General features: G+C 39.3%; 4 protein-coding genes and 3 long non-coding RNA genes across 14 annotated transcripts; 4 read left to right on the forward strand and 3 right to left on the reverse strand.

The window, feature by feature from the left end:
• The first annotated feature begins 1,825 nt into the window (after positions 1–1,825).
• On the forward strand, positions 1,826–2,484 carry LOC124191909. Its single transcript, XM_046584953.1, has 2 exons — positions 1,826–1,943; positions 2,046–2,484. Exons 1-2 carry the CDS (start codon positions 1,940–1,942, stop codon positions 2,462–2,464), a joined length of 423 nt encoding a protein of 140 aa, XP_046440909.1. The 5' UTR covers positions 1,826–1,939; the 3' UTR covers positions 2,465–2,484.
• Positions 2,485–2,906: 422 nt separating this feature from the next.
• On the forward strand, positions 2,907–3,491 carry LOC124191910. Its single transcript, XR_006873504.1, has 3 exons — positions 2,907–2,971; positions 3,050–3,371; positions 3,433–3,491. It is a non-coding gene; the product is annotated as an uncharacterized LOC124191910 (long non-coding RNA).
• Positions 3,492–4,514: 1,023 nt separating this feature from the next.
• On the reverse strand, positions 4,515–5,040 carry LOC124192075. Its single transcript, XR_006873572.1, has 2 exons — positions 4,986–5,040; positions 4,515–4,763 (listed from the first exon to the last, which is right to left on the reverse strand). It is a non-coding gene; the product is annotated as an uncharacterized LOC124192075 (long non-coding RNA).
• Positions 5,041–7,044: 2,004 nt separating this feature from the next.
• On the reverse strand, positions 7,045–9,568 carry LOC124192286. Of its 6 annotated transcripts, XR_006873664.1 has the most exons (9): positions 9,472–9,556; positions 9,197–9,358; positions 8,977–9,098; positions 8,652–8,736; positions 8,365–8,525; positions 8,174–8,282; positions 7,938–8,040; positions 7,515–7,802; positions 7,045–7,454 (listed from the first exon to the last, which is right to left on the reverse strand). It is a non-coding gene; the product is annotated as an uncharacterized LOC124192286 (long non-coding RNA). The 6 variants fall into 6 exon arrangements; XR_006873665.1 differs by lacking the exon at positions 7,938–8,040 and having other exon boundaries at positions 9,472–9,568; XR_006873668.1 differs by lacking the exon at positions 7,938–8,040 and having other exon boundaries at positions 8,647–8,736.
• A 228-nt stretch (positions 9,569–9,796) lies between these two features.
• LOC124192852 (F-box/LRR-repeat protein 14-like) lies at positions 9,797–12,527 on the forward strand. The gene is made up of 10 exons (XM_046586349.1): positions 9,797–9,897; positions 9,957–10,151; positions 10,245–10,787; positions 10,865–11,153; positions 11,226–11,395; positions 11,473–11,559; positions 11,622–11,712; positions 11,789–11,898; positions 11,994–12,134; positions 12,198–12,527. The coding sequence occupies exons 1-10, from the start codon at positions 9,868–9,870 to the stop codon at positions 12,363–12,365; spliced, it is 1,824 nt and encodes a 607-aa protein (XP_046442305.1). The 5' UTR covers positions 9,797–9,867; the 3' UTR covers positions 12,366–12,527.
• LOC124192854 (protein O-glucosyltransferase 2-like) lies at positions 12,462–14,573 on the reverse strand. Its single transcript, XM_046586351.1, has 7 exons — positions 14,351–14,573; positions 14,163–14,292; positions 13,819–14,103; positions 13,497–13,744; positions 13,191–13,428; positions 12,821–13,120; positions 12,462–12,759 (listed from the first exon to the last, which is right to left on the reverse strand). The coding sequence occupies exons 1-7, from the start codon at positions 14,524–14,526 to the stop codon at positions 12,628–12,630; spliced, it is 1,509 nt and encodes a 502-aa protein (XP_046442307.1). The 5' UTR covers positions 14,527–14,573; the 3' UTR covers positions 12,462–12,627.
• LOC124192851 lies at positions 14,560–17,591 on the forward strand. Of its 3 annotated transcripts, none has more exons than XM_046586348.1 (5): positions 14,560–14,782; positions 15,108–15,640; positions 15,710–15,847; positions 15,913–16,658; positions 16,726–17,591. In XM_046586348.1, the coding sequence occupies exons 1-5, from the start codon at positions 14,728–14,730 to the stop codon at positions 17,309–17,311; spliced, it is 2,058 nt and encodes a 685-aa protein (XP_046442304.1). In that variant the 5' UTR covers positions 14,560–14,727; the 3' UTR covers positions 17,312–17,591. The 3 variants fall into 3 exon arrangements, with proteins under 3 accessions (XP_046442304.1, XP_046442302.1, XP_046442303.1); XM_046586346.1 differs by having other exon boundaries at positions 14,598–14,782; positions 15,910–16,658; XM_046586347.1 differs by having other exon boundaries at positions 14,605–14,782; positions 15,108–15,635; positions 15,705–15,847; positions 15,910–16,658.
• Positions 17,592–19,693: the final 2,102 nt, after the last annotated feature.

Raw genomic sequence — 19,693 nt, forward strand, 5'->3', positions numbered from 1 at the left:
CTTTGGAGCACAAATTCATCGCATAAAAAGCCATTCGGGAAATCGTATGTGTGTGTGTGACATATACGCATTCTCGTTATGAACTTTTTATGAACAAAGTTCTACTAATGAATCGTGGTATTTTTACGATTTCATAAATTAGACTTTACAGATGTAATATCTCACTTTCTAATAATAATAGAATACCTACAATTCGTCAATTCCAGGTAATAAAGTGCGAGTGTGCGACGTGGGGTGGCAGGGTGAAATACCGTCTCGAGCAACTCATCGAGCTTTTGCTAAAATTTCTAAGTGTTTCAAGTATATAAATGAAGTTCAGGACTGAATCTGATGTGATTTAAAGTTTTTTTTATATTGGTTTCTTTTTATTTTATCTTTAGATTTTTTAGTTCCTTTGTTGGATTATTTATCGCGATTTCAGAAATCGCGCCACATTGGTTCATAATTCGACCGCTGAATTTGAATTGGCATTGTCATGACATCGTAACAAGCATCTCAATCTGGTTCTGGAGCGTCTGACTCCCTCCTGAACAACGTGGGAATGTTTACACAAGTGTAGGCGTGTAGGATGTAAAATGTAATCGAACTTCTCACGCTCTTGATTGGGGAAATATTGATATGGTTATTTTTGGTTCCTCTCGTGCCGTCGTTGTCTACGATTCAAATAAGTTATGTGTCTTGCACAGTGCTCCAGCTACCCGAACCCGACTCAGCATCATTCGACTACCCAGCCAACTTGAACTACCCCAGGCCAGCTCTCAATGCAGCAGGGAGTTTCTTGAGGACGACGAGATCATGATTTAGTGAGGAGAATATGTTGTGAGTATCGAGTATTTTTCTTTTGTCTTTTTTTTGTTATTGTTAATTCAATTCATTGTGGATTAGTGTGGATTAGCTAGAACAGGCAACCTTCGATCGTTTTTCCTGGTTTTTCAGCTGTCAAAAGCACCAACTTTAAATACTTTTATTTTTCTTATTTCTAAAGTCATTTATTGGAGTTATTGTGCAAAATTATTTGGGGTGATATTTGACCGTAAGTGCTACAAAGCTCACTTGTTAGATTTTTGATAATTTGCGTTTATATTTACTTCCGATTTCTAAATCAGTTAATAGCTCAGTAAGTTTTCATGTGACACACAAATCAACCCATTATTCATGAATCGTGATCCTCGTCAAATTTGGGGTCGATTTCATTTGTTAGTACAAAATGTCGGGAAATCGTCAACAATCGAGAATTTTCCTGATTGCACTTACGTCTGGTACGAATGTTGCGTGACGAAACCTCTCTTCAGTGTTCACAATCTGTTGGATCGATCACACAATATTGGCCTCTATGTAATTGATCATGTGTTTGTAACTTGGATAAGATTGCAGAGGAATATTTTCATAAAAGCCGACTGTCCTTCAAACGGTTCAAAATGGAAGTTTATTCATTCACCGAAGAAACGAGTCAAATTATTCAAATTTCCATTGGTATAAAGAGAGTTTTAAGCTATAACCATTTAAGTTTTAACTTAGTATTCATTTTGATATTGGTTGTTGTAGACCCATTCCCAGCAACGACAACCTGCAGAAGGAAAGGCACGTAAAACTTGTCATGCAGAGGTTGGGTGAGAACGACACGTGTTACATAACCATTTGGTATTCATTTTGATATTGGCTGTTGTAGACCCATCCCCAGCAACGTCAACCTGCAAAAGGAAAGGACAGTCACACTCGAAGGTCACGGAGAAAAACGTGTCATGCAGCGGTGTAGGAGGTTGGGTGAGGACGGACTTTTTGCATCATTATCAAACAGGTACAACACCCGCAAGGCTTTAGAGGTGAGGGTGAGAAAAAAAATCGTATAAAAGGCGAGAGAAAAGGCGAAGGGAAATCAGTCGAGGGAGCATCTTCGACACGGCAACAACTACAGCGCTCTGTCTGTCAGTTCGCATCCATGGGTAAATATTCTGTCTTTTACATAGAGTTTGTTATCAATCCTTCTTTTGTTTATGTATGCCTGTTATTATGTAATATTTATGTCAACATTTATAATTGTCTAGCAAACTATGGCGTAGTGCTGCTGTTGTGTGTTGAATCATTGATGGCTGGGTTGACCACTGGTGTAGCGATGTCTCCTTGGTATGGCGGATACCAAACTGCAACGCCACCGCCTTACTACCCAAAAGCGACTTACGCAACGACCAGTTACTGCACCGAGGTCTTCAAGTACTACACCGTTAAAGCACCGGACTTGAATAGCACAACTTACGCTGCCCCGAGCCACTACACTGACGGCGTGAAGTATTACTGTGCCCCGAGTTACTACACCACCAAGGCGACGGAGGATGACTACGCATGCTGCCCCATCCTCCGAGGCTCATACACCGAGGCTCCTAAGTATTACTCTGTTCTCATCTACATATTGTACCGATTTTCAATACTACTCTGTTCCCAACTGCTACACCAAGGCTCCCGCTGATTACTACACCGAAGCGGCAAAGTACTACTCTGCCCCGATCTACACAACCATAACTGAGGCGGCCAAGTATTACGCTCTCCCGACCTACTGCTCAGAAGCTGCTCTTTCGTACTACGTTGAACAGGAATACTACACTGATGCTCCAGTTCACTACACCACGACCTACGCTACACCGCAGCCCCAAGTACTACACCGAAGAAGCCGCCTACAACAACGTATGCTGCCTAGTACACTACACCGAGGCTCCCAAGTACTACGTCACTAAGGCACCGGAATTCTACACGTGTATGTATCTACCCCTGCCTACTACACCGAGGTCCCGCATTACTACAACACTGAAGCGCTCAAGTACTACACTACAACCTGCGCTTCCCCGAGCTACTACACCTACGTCCCGAAGTATAACTGTGCGTAAAAGGAGTCTTCAAAACAAAAAAGTGCCCGAACTGCAGTGCCCTATCTGTCACCAACTGCTTTCCTCATCGTGTAACCGATTCGCAATTATGGGTGAATATTCTTATTTTTACACTGAGTTTTGTATCAATTATATTTTTTTCTATTTGGTAATATGCCTGTTAAAATTAGTCAACTATGGCGTCGTACTCCTGCTGGGTGTTATATCATTGATGGCTGGATCGACTGCTGGTGTAGCGATGTCTCCTTGGTATGGCGGAAAGCCGGAAACCAAACCGCAACGCTGCCGCCTTCCTACTCAACTTACTGCACCGATGTCTTCAAGTACTACATTACCAAAGCACCGGAGTTTTATACCACAATTTACGCTGCCCCGAGCCACTACACTGATGCCCTGAAGTATTACTCTGCCCCGAGTTACTACACCATCTAGGCGACGGATGACACCACATGACTACGTATACTGCCTATCCTACTACACCGAGGCTTCTAAGTATTACTCTGTTCTCAGCTACTTATTGCACCGATTTTCCTAAATACTACTCTGTTCCCAGCTGCTACACCGAGGCTCCCGCTGATTTCTCCACTAAGACGGTCGAATACTACACCGAAGCGGCAAAGTACTACTCTGCCCCGATCTACACAACCACAACTGAGGCGGATAAGTATTACGGAGTCCCGACTTGCTACACCAAAGCTTCTCTTTCGTGCTACGTTGAACAGAATTACTACACTGATGCTCCAGTCTACTACACCACGACCTACGCTACACCTAGCTACAACACCGCAGCCCCCAAGTACTACACCGAAGAAGCCGCCTATTACACAACTACGTACGCTGCCTACATCGAGGAATTTAAGTATTACCCTGCTCCAAACTACTACCAAACTGAAGTTCATATTTATTGCAATTCTCCCGATTATGTCACCACTACTCACGCTGCTCCGACCTTTACACCGAAGTTCTGAAGTATTTCTCTGGATGTGTTGAAAGATTGCTGAAATACAAGATTGATAAATAACAAGTCTGTCTATTTTCACTTATGTACCTTTCCTGCTGCTGATAATTGAATGATGTGAGAAAATATTTTGAGTGCTATGTAAACTTACAAATAATTGCTCTTGCATAATACAACAATGAAAATTCAAACTCATGTTCTACATTTCAATATTATTCAGACTTACCTTTTTATAAATTATTTTTCTATCATTAAAATTCAAATCAAACAAAGATTAACAACCTATTTTTCTAAAAATATCAATCATCCACCCTATTATTTCTGCTAAGTCCAGACTTTTGTTTTTGAAAAAATTTTTAAAAAAATTCCCCTTACACTGTTTTTAAAAAATTTTTGCGAAAAATTTTACTCGAATATTTTATTGCAACAAAATTTATTTTATTCGAATATTTTATTTCATACAAAATTTATTTTATAAAATTTACATATTTATTTTTCCTGTGGCCCCCAGGGGGGGGGGCCTGTCGCTTTCTCTACCGCGATAATAATATGATGCAAGTTATATGCAAATTATTATTTGTTTGGCGCAGAAAGCTTGTTTAATCTAGCAGTTCTCGACTGTGTCAAACCTGATATTGATCAGGTTGCCTCAGTCGTATACTGCATGATTGAGTGAAACTCGAAAGACAACAGATCAAACTTATAAGTCAGCACACAGTTAACACAGAGCAATTTCATGGCATGGATGAAAACGACAACACAAAAATTTTGAAGTCAGGAACCCAGATGGAACAGCTCAGCTACAACAGCACAGCAACTTCTGGATTACACTGCAACCGCATGCTGCATACAACAGTTCAATCTGTCTTCGTCACACCTTTCACCATTTGGCTGCAACAAGATGAACAAAGAAGTGTTTGTTATACCTGTTTAAGAAAAGAAAATTATTTTCGAGAAACACAACTGTGTACACATGCATCCTCATTAAACAAAAGAATACAAAGAGTAACAGAAAACTACGCAGTCCAACAGAATAACTTTGATATCTGATTCAAATTTGCTATAGTATCGGAGCAAATTGGTCTACTCTCTAGTCATGTTAACTAAATCTGTAGTACTTTTGCAAGACAGTTGATCAAAATAATTACTTTTTGCTGTTAATGGGATGAGACGTACGCCTAAGAACAGGCAGCGAGACACACGAGGCTCGCCATTTCGGGAATGTACAGGCACTTCCAAGTCTGAGTTGAATGATTTGGCAAATTCGTTTCTACATTCTAAATCACCTGTAAATTTTCAAATCAACATTTTACATTCAATAACAATAGGAAATTAACAATAAATACCTTTTAATTTTCATCGTGAGAAACGTCACAACCAACAACCCATTTCTGCTGCGTCTTGGAACAAAATGGCCCCTTTGCTTCCCTGTCCCTGAAGACACTCGCACCACCTGGTGGACATTATTTCAGCCACTTATTCACAGCCACCTACTGACAGCCATTAGATTCCTGTTCAAATGACTGGACGCAACGGCTGGATTGCTTGCTTCCAGAGACAGCACGCTGCACGCAGCAGCTCAACTTGAATTCGACATGCCTTTCGGCTTTCACTAGCTGGCACGAAATGAATCTAATGAGCATAAACACCAGATTACTCCAGCAGCTTTCCCTATGACACTTTTATTAAATAATAATAATTATAGTAGAACACTTGTAACTTAAACACAGTAGAACTCCAAAGACAGAAGAACTCCACCAACAATACAACCCCAATATTTTATATAGTTTTTTAAAAATTTCGTTGTATGCGACAGTAGAACTCCAAAGACATAAGAACTCCTTTTTAAAATATTATTAAAATTACCCGACAATAGAACTCAAATAAATTCTTTAATTAACTTCATGTTCGACAATAGAACTCCATTGAATTTTAAACATTTTAAATGTCTGACAAAAGAACTCTAACGATTTTCAAACTCTACGATTGTCGCGTAGTGGAGTTGTACTGTCAGGATAATTCTCAAAACCGGAAGTACGCGTACGTACAAAAAAAACAACATGAACTTTGCCACAAATTTGACGCGGACCACGAATATGTTGTTCTTTTGTGCGTCGAATGAATATTTACTGAACTACTGACTGAAATGAGAAAACCAGAAGTAGCCAAAAAAGCACAAGATTATTAAAAACTAACAAGTGAGTTTTGTTGCTGAAACAGAAACTGACAGCTGTCACACACAATTTCCTTGTAGTAGCAGTGGGAAATTCTTCAGAGATGTGAAAAATAAACGTTTCTAAACTGAGCGGAAAATTATAAAAGGCTATGCCGTCTAGCGTCAGAAAAAAGAAACGTTGATTTGACAGTGAAAACAATAATGTCTGCTCTGTTGATTTGACAGTGAAAACAATAATGTCCGCTCTGTTGATTTGACAGTGAAAACAATAATGTCCGCTCTAGCTCGTTCACAACTTGACACTCAATTGAAAGAACTAACAAACAAAGACAAATAACTTTGATACTCACGTTATGTTCTCCCCTTTTCGTCTTCACCAAAAAGCCACCACCTCAGCATCACACATCACAACAGACGAAATTCCCATGGTATAATGCTTCTACAATGAGCAGTGCTTCTACATCTGTTCTGATCTGTTAGTGATTCCAGATTGTTGACGAATATCATATAATGCTATGCTGCTAACTTTACGTATCACCTTTTTAACTTCATTTCCATCATTCTGCACTTTGCCTTACTTGTGATAAATCTTTCTTTTTCTCTGCAGGTTCCGATGGCCATTGATGTTCAGGCTGTTAATGGAGATGCTGCCTAATGAAGAGATGGTGAGAGGTGTGCTTAAAGCTGTTGCTGCTGTCCTTGGTGTCACAATTCAATGTGTTTGTTCATTGATTTGTCTGTTGTGTCAAATCTCTTCCATCTATCGGGAGTTCAAGTTGAGCACTTGAGCTGCAGCTGCTGCAACCTGCAATCAGTCTGTCGCTGAGCGCTGGTGTCTTCCTGAAGTGTTCTCAACGTTTCAGTCAAGACTTAAGCTTATTAAAGTGTGCTGTTCCAAGTTTTGTGAGTGTTTAAAGTATTGATTTAATGATTTGCACTCAAGTTTATCTAAAGTTTAAAAGACGATTTCAAGTGTATACTACAAACTGTTTAATTAATCTTTTAGATCATAGATGTCAAGCACACTGATGAAAAGTATAAACAAGGTAACTTTATTTTTTTTTTATATTTGCTGATTCTAAACAACAGGTTTCTAAATTTGCATAACAGACTTTAAGAGAAGTCATGTTCTTTCTAGAAAAGACAAGAACTATTCAGTTACAGCTAGTTAATCACCCGCTGTGATAATGCGATAAGACATCATCTGTGGAAAATTTGGAGGGCTATATGAGGGAAACTACTCTTCTATGATTAATTGTACCTTCATCTATACTTTGATTTTACAAGCTTACAGGGGTTGGGATTGGTTCTGTTTACTTAAGAAAAAGGGGAAGGAAGGAGCACAGATATGCCCTAATAATCATCTAGGCCTACATTATTTATCAGTTTTGAATTTCAGCATCTCTTCTGTTTCAGCTATGGAACGGCGGCGAGCGATTGTCTGAAACGAAAACGGAGATTTCATTAAAAGTAAATAATAAAATGACACCGTGCGACATACATTAACTCAACGCCGGTACAGGTGGCAGAAGATAACATGTCGACAAAATTGCAGCTGACATAATATGCAAGACAAGCTCTCAGGTAAAATGGACTATTTTCACCAACTTTTCAACACCGCATGAACACAACAAGAAAAGACAAATGAGAAATTGGGGTTTAATGTTGAATTGCAAGTCTGCACAAGCTCCATTCAAGTGCATCTGTCAACTGGAAACTGACTGTGAAACCACTGCACACCACACAGCAACATCGCAAACAGCTCCAAAATCAAGCTGAACATGAAATCCTACAAGACAAAATAAATTTACCATATACCAATAATAAATTTCACGAAGCAACACAGAAAAATGTAATTAATAGTTAACTTAAGCTCACATAAATTAAACTGTTCTACAACTTAGAAGTTATGGAAGTGATTTACTTGAAATTTAGAATAAACTAGATAAAACCCAATTAAGAAGATGGCCAACAATCACATGATGAAGACTTCAGTTTTTAATAATGACAGGAATGTCTGCTTTTTCCTAAGAAAATTTACATCTCATTAAAAGAACTTTCCACAAAAGCCTTATGACTAGCCACGAAATATCTTGGTCACTTGTCTAACAGCAATAACATAATGATAACCCACTTGATTTATCTTTCAAGTATCTTTACCATTTCAGATTTCCCGTTTTCATCACAATATTGTCTTGCACTATAGTAAAGACCGTCTCGAAGACGCATATTCATGACACATCAGCGACCACATGGAGAAAGGCATGACCTTCGACAAACATTTTCAAAATAAATTCAAGTGGTTTACAAAATTAACTAAACGAAAAGTAAAAACTTTCATGATTACTTACTTGCTTTAGAGTTGGTCACTTTCGATTCAGTTTGGTTGAATGGCGTCCGAATACCTCAATCGTTCTTAAATGTAAAAACGAAAAACACCGTCAGCAACACATTCCCGTTCACTGTCATTGGCAGAATATAGTCACTCACTCACGAACAGACACTCCACCACCTGATTGACAGAATTTTACACAGTGAAAAGCGACAGATTTCTCATCATAAACGAACGACTGAATGGTCCATAGTTAAATGAACGAACGACACCAGCACCAGAGTTAGCATGAACAGCTTACCATACCTTTCAACAGCTGGCTGCACCAAATCCGTGTGCACATTGGAGTGCCACGAAGAGGCTCAGACCTTAAGTTAAAGAGGCTGTAATCCTACTTGGGAAAAAAAACTCAATTACTATCAGAAAATAAAGTCATGTGACATAAAAAAATGACAACAGAACTAAGCAATCTCTAAAAATTACTTTTACATTACAAAGGAATCAATTATTGGCATACTTTTACACAACAGTTTTAACTGAAAAGTCAATAGATAGAAAGCAACAAGCTAGACAGGAACTAAGTTAAAAAAGCTGATGGGAAGACCTTAAATTGCTCTGAAGCATTACTCACGTGATGAAAGCTTCAAATGGTACAGAGCAAGCAAGCCTGCATGAGAAACACCTTTCACCAGCTGGCTGCAACAAATCCATGCACACATTGGACTGCAATAAAGAAGCACAGACTTCACCAGGCTGTTAATTAAAAAAAAGACTCAATTACTATCAGAAAGAAGTCATCAAAATAATTAAATGTGCAACCTTAGGGTTAAAAAGTTGAACAACATAATTACTTTACTGTTCTGAAGTATTGCTTCATGTGATGAAAGTACAGCCGGTACGTGCAGCAACCAGGCAGCAACGAGCAACAGACGACATTTTTGGGAAATGTAGAGCAGTTTCAGTCAGACCACGTGATCAGATGAAATTGCCAAGGATAGATTAAAGGCTATTATCTGTAAAATCACCACACAAAACGTTTACATTTAATAACCTTAAAAGAATACAAGCAGGAATAACCGAATAACTTTTTTTTTTACGAAAAATGTCGGGAAAGAAAGTAACCTACAATGCCTACGTTCTCGACTATACAACTTCGTAGCATGAAGTACAGAACTACAGATGTTCGTAGCATGAAGTATGACTGATAACTGATTAACTGACAAGTGACAAGAGAGGTAGAAATGAGCTAAACAGCGACTCAGACAATCAGCGCCATCTGGCACAAATTAAATATCCCTAAATACACTATTTCGCGTTTCCAAAATTAAAGGGCTAAATCCGCCACTCCATTTCCATCATTGATTAATTATTTAATTCCTTATTTGAGTTATTTCAAATATAAACTCTATAATCACCCATCAGTAGATGTCAGTAGCGTCGCGTCACATGTCTATGCCTTGTTGCCGATATTTTCAAAATATTGTACAGTCAGCTGTTTTTGTTTCATAACAGATAACACAACATGTCAGGACACCGGTTTTTACCTCTTGAAGTAAATTCTAGAATAATTGACTTCCCATTACTTCTAAACCGAAACTTCTTGTATCTTAGATAATAGAAAAGATCCTGAAGTATCTTAAACCTTCAGACCGCTTAGTTGCAACCACAGTTTGTTTGTCATGGTATGAAGCTTCTTTGACATTTTCTCTTTGGAAGGATGTTGTCCTTACTATGGAAAACTCATTGGATGAGGCGGCTGCAATATGCCAGTTCACTAGGAAACCAATTCAACATGTTAGAATTAAGGTACTCCATAGTTGAAACATTAAATCATTGTTCATTGAGCAATAATCATACTTACTGCACTTGCTTATTAACTTGTACAAATGATTTTTACAGGATGTAAATTTCAGTTCTAGCACCCCAGGCTTTTTTGCATTTTGGGAGCAAATTAGTCGCAGTCTTTTATCTTTAGAAATACATAGAAGTTATGTGACAGAGAGCAACCTTTTGAACATACTTTTATGCTGCCATTCTTTGGAGAGCCTTCATTTTCATGACTGCCGTGATACATTTATCACTGGAAAGCTTTTCAGCAATGCTCTAGTCTTATCTCATGTTAAGAAAGCAATGCCAAAATTAAAGTCACTTGGTTTTTCAGAAAACAATTCCTATTTGTCTGATGCCCTTCTTGATCGTTTCATGACTTTAGTAGCCAACTTAGAATATCTGAGTTTTTCAGGAACTACAGTATCTTTTCATCCTGGAATCAACAAAAAGTTTTATTCAGAAAACAGAACAAAAGTAGGTAGTACATCTTCTGAATTAGTTTTAACCTTTGATTGCATTATGCAACATATTGAAAACCACTCTGCAACCGTTAAATATCTTGACTTTAGTCAAACTCAAATTGACGATAAGGCGTGTGTTTCCTTGTCGAAGGTATTATACAACCACATAAACTTACCACATTGCATTCTCGTGCTCTTACTAATTTGTACGATGTATCTGCTTTAAAGATAGGAGATCTCAAACTCCATAGCCTTTTATTACGTAGCTGTGAAGTTGGCAGTACTGGAATCAACAGCTTGTGTGCAACCCAATCAACTTTGATCGAGTTAGATATTAGTTGTTGTCCTCGTATTACCGACACTGCTTTGAGTAGCATTTGCAGCTTATTACCTAATCTGCAAAAACTCTCACTTCAAAATTGTCATGCAGTGACTGACACTGGGTTGTCTTGCTTAAGCCAGTTATCTGGACTTAAGGAGATAAATCTCCAGGCACTTCGAAACATAACCTCATACGGTAAAAAAAATTATACACTAACATTCTACATTATGTCAAACACATTTTTAAATCACTGATTCTGATGTAAAGGTATTGAGAAAGGACTGTTTCATAAACGAAATGAAGTACTTCGGAAAATTAATCTGAGCATGACCAGAATTACGGAAGTGGCACTGCTTCATTTGGCAGAGAATTCTCCTTTCTTAACCCACTTGGATCTCACCTCTTGTACTGAAGCCGTTTCGGACTCCAGTCTTCCGGTATGTATACCTACAATATACAGCTACATCACAAGGACAAATTTTATTGTTTCTGTCGCCTATGTTCTCAATTGCAGGTCGTTTGTAACTTGCTCTTAAAACTGCGCGATCTTCGACTGGATTGGTGCGTCTCCATCACAGACGACGGTTTCAGAGAGGCAAAAGTAACGATGCAATTGAAATAGAATGCTTATTAAATTGATCAATTATAATAACTTCTTTTTAGGTGTCTACACTTTTGATTCCTGCAGTTAGCGATGGACAACAAAATGAATGGACGCTCGAAAAATCTTCTTATAGTGCATCCAATTTGAGAGGTATGGGAAAATTATTTCATTCGATTATGTTTTCAAATGAATTATATAAATGATGAGAAAACTTTTTTAAATACAGGCCTCGTTTATCTTTCGATCAGTGGATGCAACAAAATCACAGATCAAAGCTTGCAAGAAGCTTTCCGGTTCCGTAATCTGCGCTACCTGGATTTAAATGCATGTTCGTTGGTAAAAAGAAATGTCAATTTCCTTGTTAGCTGTCATTTGGAAGCTCGGTCTTAGTTCGCTAGTTAATATTCTAGTAAACATTTTTATACTTACAGGTAACGGATACCGGACTTGTCGCTCTGTGCGAACACAACCGTGGACTTGAAACTTTAATTTTGAATTATTGCAAAATTACAGATTGTGCGATGATAACAGCAATTAGTTATCTAGCCAGAATAATCAAATTAAGTCTGCATGTGAGTACAATTGGAATTATATCACTTAATTCACGTATCACCTAGCTAACCCATATTTTGCAGGGGTGTTCGAATATTACCAAGTTGACTCTTCAAGCTATCGAAAAATTCCAACTACGATATTTAAGTCATTTGGATATAAGTCATTGTGTTTTGATCTCACTGGAATATGCATTTCAGTTTCAACTAAGAACTTCTCTTCGAGAATTGGGCACTGTCGGCCTTGAATAATTAATAATTTAGATCAAAATTTTCCTCTATAGACTGCAAAATTATTTTCAGATGAAAAAGATTTTTTGTAAGGGTGTCCAATCTGTTCAAAGTTTGTAAAAAGTAAATGTATTAGATCTGTTATTGTTTTCGTAGTATAATAAAACCATTATAATCGAAAAAAGAGGATAATTTCAAGTAAAAAGTACGTAATCAGTTTAGCTAGTTACTCTGATTACTTTGGCATTTGGTTAGCGCAAGTTGTGCGTTAAAAAAAGTCACTTCATAACTCGACGTGAGTTGATTTCTTCAGGCACTGACAATTCCCCAATCGCTTGTCTGTCGAATTAGAAGGCTTAACTAAAGTCATTTGGTCATGAACTCGAATTGGATTTTTTAGTTTCTGGCTCCATTTCTACAAAAATAAAAGAAAACAATTGTAAGTAGGATTTAAAAAAAAAGCTGAACAAACACACCTTAAAAAGGATGGCGTGATAGCAGATAACGTCTTTCGGTAATAGATGGTTTACTGCATACTGCCTTCCGTTAATGCCAATCTTCCGAACTTCTTCATCATGAGTCTTTGCCCATTGAATTTTTTTTACCAGATCGCTAAGGTCTGCTTTTATTGGAACATAATGGACTCCTGGCTTAAGGTCGCTATAAAAGTGTTCATAATATTCAGAATCTTGCTTGAACACCACAGCATCACCGGCCAATAGGTAGGGAAACCGGTAAGCTGCTACAGTTCCATCTATATTCAGTTGGTATTTGTACTAAAACAGATATTAAGTTGTTTGATCGTTATTGAATAATTAACATCGAGTCAAATTTAAAAAAAATTACGTCAAAGAACATGAAAAAAGAAATATGGTCCTCCTTTGGACCATATGTCTTCTCTTCGTCGCGAAAAAAGAAGAAATTAGTGAGAGACGCGTTGATCAACTCAGGGCGTTGGCGTGAAAGTTTCACTAAGTTAAGACGTTCTCGTCGCGAATCTCTTCCTCTCCAGAAAGCCTTCTCTTGTTTGTTTTCCCACTTGGTATCCGGATTGGATTGTACGGACAACATGTCTAACGTCACTCTTCATAAAAAATCAGATGGCTATTTGGTTTTGTTGTAAAAAGGTGCAACATTTATATTTGTATATACCTTCCCATACACTCCAAAGAGGCTTCTGTAATATCATAAGTCGGCATTACGATATCAGCAGTTTGGGTTGAACCACACCATGAGAATATTGGAATAATTGGCAGGGTATTTTTCTTCACCAATGGCCAATCGCCCAGATTTATCAAAAATTCCATGTCCGGAAGGACTGCTTTACGAGATAATGATAAAAGTATGTTGTCCATGAACATGTTAAATCCAACATGTTGACCATAACAGCGGCGGTAAACCTTATAAAATACAGAGTACAGATAAATAAATGCACTAGTGATGTAAGTTTTCGAAATGCAGAATTTAGAAATACCTTATTATTTAGAACTACATAATGGCAAAAACTGTAAGATCCAGCATGACTGAATCTCTTCATGGCCTCTGTCAAAACTTGATTAAAATCAACATTTTGGAATTGATTAAGATCATGGTCAATTTGAGCAACATTCACTGAACATTGATAATCATTTATCATTTCATCAATGCTGTCAAGTGGACAATCACAGGATTCAGCATAAACTCTCCCTTTATAAGAGTATGGTGAGTCGGCTAAATGATGTCCTTTCCAGGTGACATTTATCTCCATGTCATCACAATACTGGAAGAAATTTGTTTATTATAACTAAAATTGGAAGTATTGTTGATTCTTGGACCCACCTGAAACATTTTATAACGAACTATAAAACTTCCATCACGCCGATCAAGGATCTGAGTCCACACTCTGCAAGGGCCATGTTCAGAAAGTCCCTTCAGCTCAACAATTATATCAGCTTGAGAAACATTGCACCTGGATTGACAGATTTGATTACATAAAAGCTTTTTTTTAAGGTTAGCCGATGAGATACCTTTCAGTTGATTGAATGAAAAAATATCGGGCAGGGAGAACTATACGATTGGGAATTAATCCTGGACCAGTTAACACACACTGAGAAGGATCATTTTCAACACTTGCTGTAGGATTAACGATAAAAATGAAAATAAGTATCCAGATCAAGACAAACGGACATTCGAAAACTGACATTTTTCATCGGATTAAAAAGTCGTCTGCCTGCCTGCAGTGCAGTCAGGTTGCTATTGACAACGGTTTGTTATTTTGGCGCGTTTTGATGTGTCTACTGCTTTTTTTTTCACTCGCACAAAGTACTCTATTTAACACGTTCATCGAAACGTGTTCTTTAAAATTTACATTTAATTAATAGAACAAGAAATTTCTCGTTAAATAATGGACAGATATTTTATTATTGTCGTCGAAGATATTGACAGAAAAAGCGAAATAGGTGAAAGGAAACATTTTATATTACCTATTCTTTGTTGACATCCTAGACCCAAAACTCCTATTGTTGAATCCTAGCTTTAGGTTTTTACACTTTCAGTGTTTGTTGTGTTGTTTTTTGTTATTTTATACATGTTAAGAGTGTAAAAAAATGTTCAGATAACACAAGCTGATGATTAAAATTATTCGAAATCATCTTCTGCATGTAAAAACTTAAAAACCGAATAAGTGAACTGAATTCAACTAACATCTATCATCTTGCTTTATATATGTATTTGATGGAAGTTCATTCCTTTATTATTACATCTTTTCTTTTTTTTTTGTTTTAGTCAAATGGGGAAATGATTTTAAAATCGTGAAGGATTACCAGAATTTAATGGTAAAATCTACTAGAGCTCCAAATGCAGGTCCCATCCTGCAAAACCATCATTCTGTCACGTGGGCCATTTGTGTGGCAAAATCTCAAACAATGTTTAAAGGTTTGGGAGTTGATGCATTTCAAGAATTTCTTTCCAGCAGTTTTATTGCAGACATACCCTGTGAGGTATGGGATGGCAAAGTTTTCGACAACTTAAAAAATTATGCTGTTGACATTATCCTACAAATGGAAGATTGTCCTGAATTCTGGAAATCTTTCGATCCTTCCAACAATGTAAAAATTTTTCATAAGCCAGAAACATCTTTAACACCTACAGCTTTAAACCATCAACTATTTTGGCGTGGATCTGTGAAAATGAGAGACCCTCATAATCCTTCCAATTTTGGACATCTTGAGCATGCTGAATTAAGCTATGGCTTTGACCAGCTGGACCTTCTCACTAGTCAAATACGAGAAGAAAATTTTCCTTTTATTGCAACACGGGTAACTTTTGTTCATCTCAAAAATTTATTACGATGTTATCATTTTAACCGTATTTCCATGTCTCAACAGAAGAAGACGTTTTGCTCCTTTTTGGAATTGGTGAGCTCCTTTGATGCCAACACCGTGCCCTTCGTTTTCTATACGTCAACGTCTTTGGTGCTGACCGTGCAAGGCGCAGATCCGTTTTGGAAAGCAATGGATGAAAAAGTATCCATATCATTCATTGAAAGAATGCAGACGGAATGTTAACCACGCGAATTATTTGCCAGCAGGTTTCGTTTTTATTCCGCCTTGACTTCGCAACCGAAGAAACAGAACACCGGGGAAAGGAAACGGGAATGCAATCCCTTTACTTTTTGAGCCATTGGAGTGACGACGAGTTGCGACTTTATTTGTTGAAAGGAGCCGATCAGCTACAGAATCTGGCCAATATATTTGTCGGACTCCATCACTCCACTTCTTTTTCTTCCGTCTCCAAGGTATACCCTTCAGAGATACCCGTCAATCCACCCACTTCGACAGACCACCTGCGGATGGATCGATTGGAAAAAGAAATTCGTCGCTTGCAATTGCACGCGCTCCAAGCCTGGATCAAAGAGAATGGAGCTATTGACTTATCAACGATGAATGAACTTCTGGATGAAGTCGCCGTGGCCGTGGCAAAGGAACACCATCGATTTGCCGTCAAGGCGATACCTGAAAGAACCGACTGGCCCGAATTTTCAGAAGCGGAACTTTTGAAATGGAAGTTGGAGAAGAAGATGACGTCTGAAGGTGACCGGCCTGCCACAATGAACAACCGTTTACTGCAACCCGGTTGCAACGGCCGCGTCATTTCGGTCGACGTCAATAGTTTGCTGCGGTGCTTCAACAGGAAGCAGCAACCCAGTCGTTCTCCGAAAAAGGTGCGGGCTTCCGAATGTGTCGCCGCCACGCGATTGAAACCGACGTGCGATGCCGAAACCGCTCGAACGACCGAATGGCCCAAGAGTGCTGCCTTGAAATTCCCCGGAATTCAGTACGCGCATATTCACAAATTTGGTTCTCAGAATTGCATTTGATTTTATAAATTGTCTCCCAATTAGTTACAACCTTTCCGTGGAAGACGAGAAAGCCGAAAAGCAGCGATCGGAATTCCAGGACAAGTGGGTGCCTCCAGAGGCAGCCTCTGCAACGTGGTGTAACCCATGGTCGATCAACAGTTCGACGTCCTATCAGTTGTCGATCAAAACTCGTCCGCCGGCTCCGGCTGCCGCTGAGCCTCCCGTCGCCTCTCGGGCCCCTCGAACGCCGAAGAAAAACCAACAACAACCTCGTGACCTGGCCCATCTTCGCAAGTCACCCCGGCTCCTGGCCAAGAGTGGCGGTCCGCCGACTCGGGCGAGTAAGCGAACGCCTTCCAAGAAAAACACCAACGGGTCTGCTGCTGCTGGAGCGTCAGCAGCTTTCCCAAAGGACACATTTAAGCAACAGCTGAAGGCCGTCATCATTAAAGTTCTGGGAGATCAGAAGATAACGACCAAAGACCCGCTCTTCCGCACCTGCGCCAACAAGCTCTCTGTGATCTGTATGGCGTTGCTCAACGACTCCAAAAGTGATGTGACGCCTCGCCAGATGTATCAAGTTGCCAAAAGCCAAGCGAAACAGGTCCTGCAATTCGTCAAGCCTTAGAGTTAAGTCCCTTTTTTTTCCTTCCCGTTTCTTCTTCTTCTTTTTTTTCGCTTCTAACTGAAATGTTTACGGTCTACACACCAGCACACACAGAGTCTCTGACATATGCGTGTGGTGGTGGTGGTGGTGGCATTGTATATAAACTTTGTGGGGGAGAGACTAGTGGGAAAAGCCAACGTGATGATGATGATGCAACGTTCGGCTGGTTATGGTTTGGTCTTTGGCTGTGTATATTATTTTCACATGAGCCGCACAAAATACATCCTCACTGCTTCCTCGAGATAGGACGAGAGACTTTCTAAGCGCGGCAATCTGATAATCAAATCGATGAAATGCAGTCGCTTCTCGCATCGCCGCCGGAACGTTTTTGCCTCCGCCGCTGGCTGGGCCCCCGGTCGTGGACGAGCTGCAAAACGATCTACTTGTTACTGATGATGCATGCACATCCACAAGTTTAAAGGTTGCCCCCATTGTTTATCAACAGCTCAGCTAGAGCGACTCTTTGACTAGCTAGCACGCCAGTCTGGAATGCTGACAGTGATTGAATGGAGGATATTCGATACCCCCCTGCGCTTATTTCAACCCAATCCACCCACGACCGCGAGAGAGTCAGAGACTTGTATACTAGAACTGCGGCTGTTCAATGAGATGCGAGAAGGAAAAAAAGCTTTAGTTACCGATGACCGAGTCAAATTCAAATCACATACACTTTCCCACCGAGTCATTAAAACATTTACACTTTTTTCCGCTTCTTGTTATTTGGACGGAAACTGCTGCGTGATAGGATTGAGTGAGAGAGAGAGAAATAGAAAAACCTTGCCCTCAGTCCTAAACCGCCAAATGAACCCTGCCCATTGGACTTGGTTTTTAGACGTACGCACACACACACACACATCCATTGGTTTATAACGTCTCTCTCTCGAGAGGGGGGATACTTAAATAAATAAGAAAAAAAAACCCGCTCGCAGATGGTGAAATGTTGTTATCTTCTCTCTTTTTTAACCAACTTTATTTTTTCTCTTCTCTCTTTGCCTCCCAAAATCTCTGAGAGATTGACTTTGACTCTGCACTTTAAGCGACTTTAAAGGTTGTTGGCAGCGGGTCGTGAAGGCAAAGCCAAGATTTTTGTGACTGGTCATCGACTGAGCTGCTGCTGCTGCTGCAACTAGGGGGAGGGAGGCAAAAAAAAAATAAGTTTTAAGAAGGGAAGAAAGAAAAAAGTCGCTTTTGGTATACACATACTTGTCCCGTTTGTGTACTTACTTAGGAGCGACTGGAAATGCCGCGTTCAAATATTTTAACTCGCTAGAAGGAAATATATATATACATAAAGACGAAGTAGTATAAGCGAGGGGGGTACCATACTGAGTAAGAAAGAAAGAAGAAGAAGAAAAAAGAAGTTAAAAGATAGGAAATTGAAAGAGAACTTGCTGTGTCAAGTTGTTTGCTCCGTTGCTCGATAAGTAAACAAAATGCGCCCGGGTCCCGACATCCCGTCAACATCATCCAGCCGATTGGAATTTTTGTTTTTTTCTTTACTTTTTTCTTTACAAGGAAGAAAAAAAAAATGAAAAAAAAAAAATGAAATTTCTCTCATGTCAGATCTTTTTTCCATCTCTGCTTTTTTTTTTAAGTGAGTTTTTAAAAGGAAAGGCACTTGACATTGATTGCAGCGAGCCATCTGTGAATAGATGATGGAACGATGGCGATGGAACAAAAGTCTGAGGAAGAAGAAGAAGGCGAATCAATACCCGCCCGACCATAAATGCATCTCTTTCCTCTTTACTCGTCTTTGCATGTAATACCCGTTTTTTTTTTAACTTTCAAAACTCTCCCAACTACTTCTCTATTCCACAAGTCTGGGGACTGCTAGGCAACGACGGCGACGACTTGGAGCTACTAAAAATTGAGAGTTTCTTTTTTAAAAAGAAAAGTAGTCGTCGCATCACGAGGACTGGAATAGACGGGCGAAGAAGAAGAAGAAGAAAAAAAGTGCTTTTTTGTTTCTTTTTATTTTCTTCCTATTCACTGACGTGGCACGGCAGGCCAAAGTTGTAAGCGAAAGAGATCGTTATGTTGGACGGCTGTGCTGATGCTGCTGATGTCAGTCTGCCTCGCTCTCCTCCGGCGTCGTCGGGCATTTGTTCCGTCTTGCCGACCGGCGACTCTCGCCTTATACTACTCACTACATCCATCCAACAGCAAACGTATAAATAAAAATGAAATCATGAATAACTCGCAAGAATGTCTTAGCTCTTTTCTCTCTTTTAGCCGCGCCAACGGCAGACGGGCCAGCAGCAGCAGCAGCCAAAGAAGAGAAGCTGCTGTGCACAGCACAAGCGTGCATATATCGCGGGACCAGTCGCAGACTCAACTACGGAA

The sequence above is a fragment of the Daphnia pulex genome, chromosome 4 (assembly GCF_021134715.1).
Source record: "Daphnia pulex isolate KAP4 chromosome 4, ASM2113471v1".
Taxonomy (NCBI): Eukaryota; Metazoa; Arthropoda; class Branchiopoda; order Diplostraca; family Daphniidae; genus Daphnia; species Daphnia pulex.

Bases quoted from the DNA above. Each gene is read 5' to 3' on its own strand.
- LOC124192852 (XM_046586349.1), top strand. From the start codon at position 9,868: ATGTCAGGACACCGGTTTTTACCTCTTGAA. The intron at 10,788-10,864 runs GTATTATACAAC...TCTGCTTTAAAG, and splicing joins CGTGTGTTTCCTTGTCGAAG to ATAGGAGATCTCAAACTCCA. The intron at 11,154-11,225 runs GTAAAAAAAATT...TCTGATGTAAAG, and splicing joins TCGAAACATAACCTCATACG to GTATTGAGAAAGGACTGTTT.
- LOC124192854 (XM_046586351.1), bottom strand. From the start codon at position 14,526: ATGTCAGTTTTCGAATGTCCGTTTGTCTTGATCTGGATACTTATTTTC. The intron at 14,104-14,162 runs GTGGGTCCAAGA...AATTTCTTCCAG, and splicing joins TTCGTTATAAAATGTTTCAG to TATTGTGATGACATGGAGAT. The intron at 12,760-12,820 runs GTGTGTTTGTTC...TTATTTTTGTAG, and splicing joins ATCACGCCATCCTTTTTAAG to AAATGGAGCCAGAAACTAAA.
- LOC124192851 (XM_046586346.1), top strand. From the start codon at position 14,728: ATGGACAGATATTTTATTATTGTCGTCGAAGATATTGACAGAAAAAGC. The intron at 15,641-15,709 runs GTAACTTTTGTT...ATGTCTCAACAG, and splicing joins TTCCTTTTATTGCAACACGG to AAGAAGACGTTTTGCTCCTT. The intron at 15,848-15,909 runs GTATCCATATCA...ATTATTTGCCAG, and splicing joins GGAAAGCAATGGATGAAAAA to CAGGTTTCGTTTTTATTCCG.